At 48.1% G+C, this 9421-nt stretch overlaps 2 protein-coding genes across 2 annotated transcripts in view; one reads left to right on the forward strand and one right to left on the reverse strand.

Annotated features, from left to right (window-relative positions):
* Positions 1–1138: 1138 nt before the first annotated feature.
* CUNH5orf52 (chromosome unknown C5orf52 homolog) lies at positions 1139–7954 on the reverse strand. Its single transcript, XM_040464009.1, has 3 exons — positions 7605–7954; positions 5371–5479; positions 1139–2510 (listed from the first exon to the last, which is right to left on the reverse strand). The coding sequence occupies exons 1-3, from the start codon at positions 7868–7870 to the stop codon at positions 2313–2315; spliced, it is 573 nt and encodes a 190-aa protein (XP_040319943.1). The 5' UTR covers positions 7871–7954; the 3' UTR covers positions 1139–2312.
* Positions 7953–9421, forward strand: part of DUSP18 (dual specificity phosphatase 18) — a 7474-nt gene continuing 6005 nt past the window's right edge. Inside the window, exon 1 of the mRNA XM_040464010.1 lies at positions 7953–8398. The gene's annotated coding sequence lies outside the window, so the exon portion shown is untranslated. The remainder of the gene's footprint in view (positions 8399–9421) is intronic.

Genomic DNA, 9421 nt, shown 5'->3' on the forward strand with positions numbered 1-9421 from the left:
AGTCCAACCGACTGAGCCACCGAGGTGCCACAACATTCCCTGGTTTTTAATGTGAAAATGGGAAGACTAAGTCCACACAATCAGAGGTGAAGTAGTGACCTATAACATGACTCATTAGGTTGACATCTCAGCTCCACCATCTGCTCCACTCCCAAGGATCCCCCAATCCTTCCAGCCACAGCAAGAGGATGCAAAGACCCTCAGCCAAGGCCAGCCATCCAGGGGAGAAGGGTGCATGTGGCTGGAGGCTAGACTGGGGTAAGGCTCAGAGAGAATGCATTAAATGAGATCCAGGAAGCAGGGAGACCCTGGGGACAGTTTGGAGAAAAAGGGGCTGGGGCTGCTCTGTGTGTCCTGTAAAGACTCCAGGATCCCCAGAGCCTTTCCCCTTTCCTGGTACATCAGCTGATGGTCAAGGGAAAATATTTGTGGAAAGGAAACAAATACACCAAATTTAGGAAAGACACCAAAGCACTAACAATGGTTGATCTAACAGAAGAGGTCTTTGGCAAATGTGGTCATATTGCTTGTTTGATAAAATTTAAACATTGAAAATATTAAAATAAAATTTAAATATTGAAAATCAATTATTCTAATCAGTTGTGATCAGCCAAGGAAACAGATAAGAGTCTGGGAAAAGACTGCTTCTACCCCTACTGAAAAGCAGCACACTCCAGTTCTCAAAGGAAGACCATAAAGGAGGAAAAGAAAAACATCATGAACATCTCCCCCTCCCCCTCCATCTGCAGGCCACCTGGGCTGGGGACTCCTGGAAATTCAGCCTAGAGGAAGGTCTGCTGCCAGGCAGCAAGACTGGAGAGGGCATGGTGAGGACAGTGAGGACAGCCACTGAGAGTACTGATGTCCTTACCTAGCAGGTGTTGTGATGCAGAATGACCACTCCATGGCAGTAAGGAAACCTGCTTCTAGTTCTCTGCCATTAACATGCTGCATGACCTTGGGTATATCAGGTCACCTCTCTGGCCTCAGTTTCCTTATCTGGAAAATGAGGGGACTTGGTTAACTTAAAAAATATATATATACTAGGCCCTTGCTCTATGCACTGTGCTAAAGCTATAATACAAAGAGGAGCCAGTCATTTATTTAAAAAAAAAAAAAACAAAAAAATAAAAAAACACCAAGTGCCTACTCCATTTACTAGGCATTGTGGTTACAGATGAGTAAGTCAGGGTTCCTGCCATTAAGACATTCACAATCTGGTTAGGGAGACAGTGAGCAAACAAGAAATGGCCAACCATATACTCAGTGCAGACAGAGGTGTGGGCACAGGAAGGAGTGGCCTTTTCCACTGGGGCCAGGTGGGGCAAGTGTCACAGAAGAAGCCTGGACTGAATCTTGGAGGATCCTTCGTCCCTGCTCTTGAAGTCCGTACCATCTAATCGGGGTTAGGACAAATGCCCAAACAGCTACCACCTAAGGCAGAATGAAGCCACCCTGGGTAATCCAAGTTCAGAGGGGAGAAGAAACCCATGTGACAAAGGCAGGGTGGGAGAAGGGTCAGGCAGGAGGCAGAGGAGGTCAGAAACACTTTGCAGGAAATGGCATTGAGATAAACTGAAAGATGAAGAGTTTTCTGACAGCCCTGGGGGGCTGAAGGAGTGTTCTGGATAAGGGGCCTGTGCATGTAAAGGCACAATGTGAGGACTGTCAAGAGTGTAGTTGGAACAGCAGGCAGGCCAGGAAGTGAGAACTGGCAAGGCTGGAAGCCAACGGGAGCCATCATGATAAGAGCCATCAGCAGGCCCCAGGCCAACCACACCACACACCACATCCTCACACCAGTTCTTGGAGGTTGGTTCCCTCACTACTAGCCCACTCTTTCAGATAGGAAAACAGAGGCTCAGAGAGGTTACAAAGTCACACAGCTGAGGGGTAGCAGATATAGCCCTTAACCTAGGTCTGTCCAATGCCCCACCTTGACCCCCTTACCACTAGGCAGTGGCACTATTGAATCCTTCCCATTTAAGGTACTACTGTCCCAGGACACCTGGCCTAGCATTTCACTTCAGACACATGGGTACCAGAGGTCGATCTTTGCCTTAACCATGGAAACCAGCTTGATTCAGCCTCCTCCCAGTTAGGCAGCTACAGGACCTTCAGGATCACCTTTACCAGAACAGATGGGATGGGTAGGGGAAGGAATATTACAGTGGCTGAGGGTTTTGGTGCTCCACTGTCCACTGATCTTAGTTTATTATGGTTCTGTGATGGTGTAGGCTGGCTAGTTTCTAAGTCTCCTCCTCCTGTAGTCTAGTGTCATCATGGTTCAGGGGCAGATTATTCTGCCTTGACTAGGGTGGCTGGCTTTTCCTGTGAGGATGGAGGTTGAACTGGACCTTGCATACTTGGATGCTTCCCAGGTACTGCAGGATGTTCATGGATTCCCGTCTCCAGCACCCCAGCTTTCTGAGCTGGTCGGTCATGAACTTTTTCTTCAGATGGTCATACAAGTGGCTCATCTTTCTCTTGGTCTTGTCTGAAGCTCTTATCTGACAAAAAACAGAGGCGACGTTAGGATGAAGAGGCTACTTCACAGAAAGAGAAATGCTCATGCTGCTGATATGGGGGTGGAAAATGTGCCAGATGGACCCAATATTCCATAAATATATTGACTCATAGGGAACCTCAGTTTCCCTATTTGTCAAATGTGGGCATCGAGCTAGATTACCCCTAGAGTACCTCCAACAGTCGGCAGCCCAGGGGCCTGATTTTGACCTCAACATCTCTATTTGAAAACTGGTCAGAAAGACGTGTGGGTGGGGAGGGTGGAGGAAAAGACCATCTTGTTCCTCCTCCTCCTCAAATCCTATCACCCCGTCCCTATGATTCATTCAGTGCTTACCACATATTGTCTGCGACATCCTCTGTATCACACTGAACTCTACTTATTTCATCTATCATATCATTTCCGTCCTGTCCCCAACAAGACTAGAAACTCTGGGAAGGCACATTCTCTATCTTATTCACTCATGTACTTATTCCAATGAGCTAGCTGTGAGGAGGATACTGACAAAAATCAACCACAGGTCTTCATGACAACTACAACATAGTCAGGAAGGTGGGGCACATGCCCAAATATTTCTAAGTGAGGCACAGAGTGCTATATCCCTACAAGTACAGAGTTCAAAGAAGGGAGATATCAAGAAAAGCCTCCTGTAAGAGTGACATATAAATTGGGGTTGGGGTTTGAAGGATGGGGAAGGGTTGGGCGTGTGAAATAAGAATCAGGTGGGAGGTGATCTTGGGGTTGACATTTTCACAAACTCTCCCAGGGACTCTAAAAACGGATGCTGTCTCAAAACCCAGCACAATATAAGCAAAGGAAAACTCCATAAAGGCCAGTCACTGTTGCCATGATTATGTGACAAAGGGAGTTAAAGAACCTAAGTGGATCTTGGGAACAAGGGATAAAGAGGGAGGGTGGGTGATTTCTCTCCGTGTGCTCAGATTATTCCCAAGACACAAGGCCTTTGCTGTTCTTGTCAAGGTCCTGAGAAATCAGTGGCTAGTCAAAGCTGCCTCTTTTCCTAATGTGCTTCTTTTCCCCTCTGTGGGGAGACAGAAAGACTGCCATGCTGGGCCCTTAGCAAGTCACCAGGTCTACAAATAAGGAGAAGATAGTCTTTGTCCTTAAGGGAAGATGTCCCATACCGTGGTCAGTCAGACCCAGGTTTGCAATTCTACAATGATACACTGTATGATCTTAATGAATTTACTCCATCTCTCTGAGCCTCAATTTCCTGAACTAGTAAGTAGGTTAATAATACATAATGGACACTGAGTATCTAAAACACATAAGGGCTCAATATAGCTTTAAAAGGAGAACTTCTGGATGGCTGGAGGGTGTTTGGCACAGCCCTCTGGTACATATAAAGCACCTCAGGAGAGTCTCCAGTTACAGTATCTCAGGGATCCTCAACCCATTTGCCAGAGGTATAACATCCCCTCCCCCACTGGTTATAGGAATTGACCCCCAATCCATCCTGGGCCAATCAGAATAGCTCATACCCACTGGCCACACTGACCGGGGCAACAATGGACCAGTGACACATCCTGGGCCAATAGGAGTCCTTCTCCAGGAACTGTCTAATGTGAGCAACAGTGGAAACACTCCATTTCCTTTCTAGGCTACAGGCCAAGGTTTCTTGGGGCCATGCTCCCCAGGGATAGCCAGCCAACATGCAAAAAGACACAGGAAAGAGATGAAAAGGGAAAATGGAAGATACATCCAATGGTATTGGAGCCCCTGGCTCCTCTCATCCCAAACATTGGTGATCCTGCCCTACCTATCCTTGATTATGTAAACACACTGTTCTCCATTTACTTGTACTAGTTCAAGTTCAGTTTGAGTCACCTGCAACCAAAAGGATCCTAATAGATCCTAGTTTACAAATGAGAAAGAGTCCTACAGGAAATGTGATTCCCCAAGGTCACACAAAGCTGGCTTGCCCATTGCCAAGTCCACCCTCTTTCCACTACACAGTGCCATTGAAGTTTAGCAGAAGGAGAAACACCCAGACCCCTGCTCCTCTTTTGGCCTCTAAGACCTTTAAGAGGAATTAGCATCATCTCCCGAGCCTCTTCTACTCTCTTTAATGTCAGAATCTCATAGGCCCATCCAGATTTGGGCCTGGAATGTTGGAGAGAAGTCAGTAGAGTCAAGAAGGGGGCAGCAACTCAACTCTGGGCTGCCTGCTCTGCTTGAAGAAATTAGTACATTCTCATATCCATTGTGTTCACCAGCCTCTTCCTAGTGCCCAACACAGTGCCTATCCCAAAAAGCCCCTAATGATATATTTAATGAATTAATTGAGCCTGTGTGGTGAAAACACTGTTTTCTCTCCCATTCTTCTGTGGGCTTTTGGGTAAGCAGGTCTAACCCTACTTAAAAGCAAAAAAAAAAAAAAAAAAAAGGGGGGGGGGGCGGGCCTCAGTTCTCCTCCAGAAAACAGGGGGAATCTCTGAGGGAAAAAACAGACCTAATAGTGTTGATGCCACTTCAAACTCTAAGACCCAAGATTTCTTTCTACAGGATATAGTAGAATCCATTTATGGATTCCCTAAATAGAGAAATAACATGATTGGAGGGGGAGAAATACCACAAGAGCCAAGAAACATAGAATCCTCTCCCTAGCTCCCACAGCCCAAGAATCACTAGGACATCTGGGGTAAATCAGTAACCCTGAATCTCAGTTGCCTCCTCTGTAAAATGGGACTAGCTTTAAAGCACCTTGATGGCCCCCTATCACCTCTGAGATCTGTAATCTGCACCCCCCAAGGCTACTGGGGAGAGTGAACACGGGTCAAGCCACTAATGCCCTCTAAGCCAAAAGCTTTTGATGACCTTACCTCCATCTCATAGACTCGTTGTGCACTGAGGTTGTCACGAATAATCACCCGGGGTAAGTTGCTCTTGGGTAAAAATTTTTTCACTGCTGCTTCACTGGAATTCATTAAGCTGGAAATGGAAGGGAAAAGTGGTGCAGGGTGAGATGGCTGGGGACATATGGCAGGGCTAGGACAGGGACTGATTTGCTGGGGTCCTAGGGGAATGACTAAGGCTTCTCCAGGATATTCTTAGGAGAGACACAACTCTGTCATAATTGTCAGAGGAGCAAAGGAGTAGGCCTAGGCTACTCCTCTTGCAGAAAATGCACTAAAGGGGTATTTCCTGGATGTTGAAAGGAAAAGCCATCCTGAGAAGGATGTAGAAAGGCCCAGAGCAGTCCACAAGAAAAGTGTGAACAGGACTCAGAACTGTCCTCAGAAGCAGCCATCTTAAGGAGAAAATGTAGGATGAGATGGAAGGTGGGGGTCTTAGTGGAAAGGAGCAAAAGTTGTACGATAAGGGTCAGAGGGAGGTGAGGAGGGGAGCATTTGCTCCAGAGCCTAGGTCTAAGAAAGACTGGAAGGGGGAGGGATCAGGGGAAGCAGGGAAAAAGAGAGGTTTGGAGGTTAGGCTGGTTAATAGGGAAATTCTAAGGGAAAAAGGGTTGGAAAAAGTCTAGAAAAGTGAGGGAAATCTGTGGTGGAGAAAGGTTTGAGAAAACCCTCTGAGATGAGAAATAAAGATGGGATGGGAGGGAGGTGGGTGGGGTGGGGAGGGGAACAGAATGGAGCCAAGTGCTCCAGGTGAAACTAGAGATAAAAATTTGGCCAAAATGAAGAATTTGGGTCAAAAATGGATATGCCAAGTTTTCACTTTTTGATAATTTGGTTGCACCATGAAATGGTTTTGCAAATATGTACCTTTAAGTGTTTTTGCCTATTTCAAAATAATTCTTCATATTTTCTTCCTAAAATTTGTAAACTAAATGTACAATAGGGAAGCAATTGAATAAATCATAATTAGGTCATGCAATAAAATACTATGCAGCCATGAATAAAACAGACATCCATGGCGTATTAGAGGAGGGGGGAGCAGATAGATAACACAAGAGTGAACTTTCTTGTGACAAAATTTTCCCCTAAAAGATGTATCACTATGTTGTGGTACATATATACGAATGGATCTGGAAAAATATACACGGTGGTTGTATGTGGCCATACATTTTGCTTGTTTGTCTGGTCTGGTTTTCCTACAAGTGTATATTACTTTGATAGGACAAAAAGGGCAATTTTTAAAGGTTAAAACATTTTGAAGGATTAAAAAATGTTTTTCTAGTTTACTTTCAGCCAATTTCAAACTATCGTTTTATGAATGTTTCTACATTTTCAGACTAGTATAAACAAATGTCCCCAGTCCCGCATTTACATTTTTCTGATAGCAAAGGCATGAAATGAAAAAGGCTCACATACAAAAAGATGCTCACATACGAAAGTCTCCTAATTCCTATTTTTTTTTTAAAAAAAAAAGACGAAAAATATTTAAAGATAATATAAAACACTCTTCACTCACTCAGTGGTGCACCAAATTTACCAATACTTCCTGGGAAAATTTAAAAAGGGGGGGCGGGGGCAGTGACTGTACGTATCCCCATTCAAGTAATAAGTGGTCATTTTGAACCAAATTGCTTTCCAACCCAAGGCCTTTGTGGGAGCCTAGAGGATGCTGCCAGGGTTGTGGAATGGACGGGAAGGAGGGGAAGTTGGAGTCTGTGGGGACTGGAGCTGAGCTGAGGGGCTTTGTCAGGACTACTGGGGAACAGAGAGGCTGAGGACAGGAATGTCAGAGGCCTGAGGGGGCCTGGGACTTGCTAGGCTCTAAGGAAATTCAAGGCTGGCCCAAAGGGCGCTGGGGACCCTGGCGCCACGTGATGTCAAGCTTGGGTGACTGAAGGGCCCGGGAGATTTGGAAGACATGTGGGTGGGAGATGGAGATTCCAACTTCTCCTGGGAGTCCGGGCTGAGGGCGTTTGGGCTCCCGGGGATGCGAGGAGCTGGACTGGGAAGGAGCTGAGGGGCTCGCACCTGCGAGAAATCCAGACTCTCTTGTAGTTTCACGAAGTGCCAGGCTCTGAGGGGCTCGGGGCTCTGGGAGAGCCAAGGGGGGGGGGGGGGGGGGGGAGTCCCAAGGCCGCTGGGGGAGCGGGGATCTGAGAGATTTCCAGGTCTGAGCAAAGCCCTGGGCACCTGGGCCGCACCTGAAGAGCACCGGCAGCTGCGCTGTCCGCGGCCGCAGGAAGCAGATCTGCGGGTGGGTCCCTACGTTGATTTCGGGGTGAGAGCCGAGCCTATCGCGCTGGAAGGTCCAGGCCGGGGTGGTGCCGGAACTGGTGGTGGCCTGGGCGGCGGTCGAATAACCCAAAGGCGAGCCCAGGTTCCATGTGACCGAGGGCCTGGGTTGCTGGGCAGCCGCATCTACCACACTGGAGAACGACTCGGAAATGGTAACCAGATGATAAGCCATGCTCGGAGGGCGCGGGCGGACACCGAGTGAGTCCCAGGGCACACACGTTGCGCAAACCCATGCGCGTTGTCCGGGGGACTAGGTGGGACCTGGAGGCGGGACTTGTGCCGGGAGCCCCGGAGGCTGCGGGCGCGGCAGGATTGTCCCTCGGCGGCCGCCGTACTGCGGCCGGGCGCGTTGCCGTGGAAACGAGCTGGGCGAGACTCAGCTGGCTGCGGAGAGCTTGGCAGATACTACCTCACGGCTAAAACTGATGTGGCCCGGGCGTGATCGAGGGGCGGGTAACCTAGCGAGGGCGGGCGGGACAGCTCCAGAGAGCGGAGAGGAGGCCGGGGTTTCTCCGAAGACCCGGCCCTGAGGATCCCTCACCTCGAGGAAGGACCATCGCTATGGAAACCAGAGCGTGGGACGGCCCGGGATTGTGGCTCCCGGATGGTGGTGACCGGTCTTCTCTCTCCCCGAGACCCTCGCCCACTTCGGGCGAGGTTGCTTCCTGAACGAACCTGCTCTCTCGCCCACGAGAGAAAGGTAAGATTATGGGGGTCTTAACACCCAGCAGGCGAAAGAGCCTATTCCAACATTAACTCCCCCAGGAAACCTATGTGACTCACCCCTGGAAGGGGCTATTTGCTCTTGTCAACCCGTGGACCTCGTTCCATGCTTTTAACCCAGTATTAATGAACGCCCCGCGGTGTTTGCTGACTTTTCTCGCCCATAATGAGACCATAAAGATCAGCTTTAGGACCTTGCTTCGTGACCCTAGATAGATCCTTTTCTCCTCTCTATCTCACTTTCCCCGTGTGTATAATGGAGATACTAACTCCAGACACCAGCCTGTTATGTTGGTTTGAAGACAGAACCAGTTGAGGGAAGCCAAAGGCTTTGTAGGCTATAAAACGGTGAGATTAATCTCCACCACCCTCCCCTTCATGCTGAATATTTTTCAAATCTTTGTGTCATTTCTTGAGGCAATCATTGCAACTCCCTCACCCCCAGCCTGAAATAAATCCTTTTATTCTTCACTCCCATAATGCCCTGCATTTCAACGTCCTTAACAGCAGCTAGTCACCATAGCTTACTCTGTGCCAGGCCCTGTTAAGCACTTTATCTAGGTTACCTCATTTCATCCTCAGAAGATCCTTATAAGATAGGCACTGTTTTCCCTGTTTTCCAGCTCTGTTGTGCTTCTTATTGTCTGTTTAATGTCTTCTGTCTCTCTTACTGGACTTTTTGCTCTGTGAGGAAGGGCCATGACTCTCTTTTACACTTGATTTTCCTGGCACCTAATACAGAGCCTGATAAATATTTCTTGACTAGCATGAAAATGTCTCCTCCCGGGGCGCCTGGGTGGCGCAGTCGGTTAAGCGTCCGACTTCAGCCAGGTCACGATCTCGCGGTCCGTGAGTTCGAGCCCCGCATCAGGCTCTGGGCTGATGGCTCAGAGCCTGGAGCCTGTTTCCGATTCTGTGTCTCCCTCTCTCTCTGCTCCTCCCCCGTTCATGCTCTGTCTCTCTCTGTCCCAAAAATAAATAAACGTTGAAAAAAAAAAAA

Source organism: Herpailurus yagouaroundi, unplaced genomic scaffold (genome assembly GCF_014898765.1).
Source record: "Herpailurus yagouaroundi ecotype Mexico unplaced genomic scaffold, PumYag 428, whole genome shotgun sequence".
Classification (NCBI taxonomy): Eukaryota; Metazoa; Chordata; class Mammalia; order Carnivora; family Felidae; genus Herpailurus; species Herpailurus yagouaroundi.

What these genes read in the sequence shown, in the direction of transcription:
- CUNH5orf52 (XM_040464009.1), bottom strand. Translation starts at nt 7,870, where the DNA reads ATGGCTTATCATCTGGTTACCATTTCCGAGTCGTTCTCCAGTGTGGTA. An exon ending in CAGCTGCCGGTGCTCTTCAG is followed by an intron (nt 5,480 to 7,604) that starts GTGCGGCCCAGG and finishes TTCCATTTCCAG; the next exon opens with CTTAATGAATTCCAGTGAAG. An exon ending in AACGAGTCTATGAGATGGAG is followed by an intron (nt 2,511 to 5,370) that starts GTAAGGTCATCA and finishes GTTTTTTGTCAG; the next exon opens with ATAAGAGCTTCAGACAAGAC.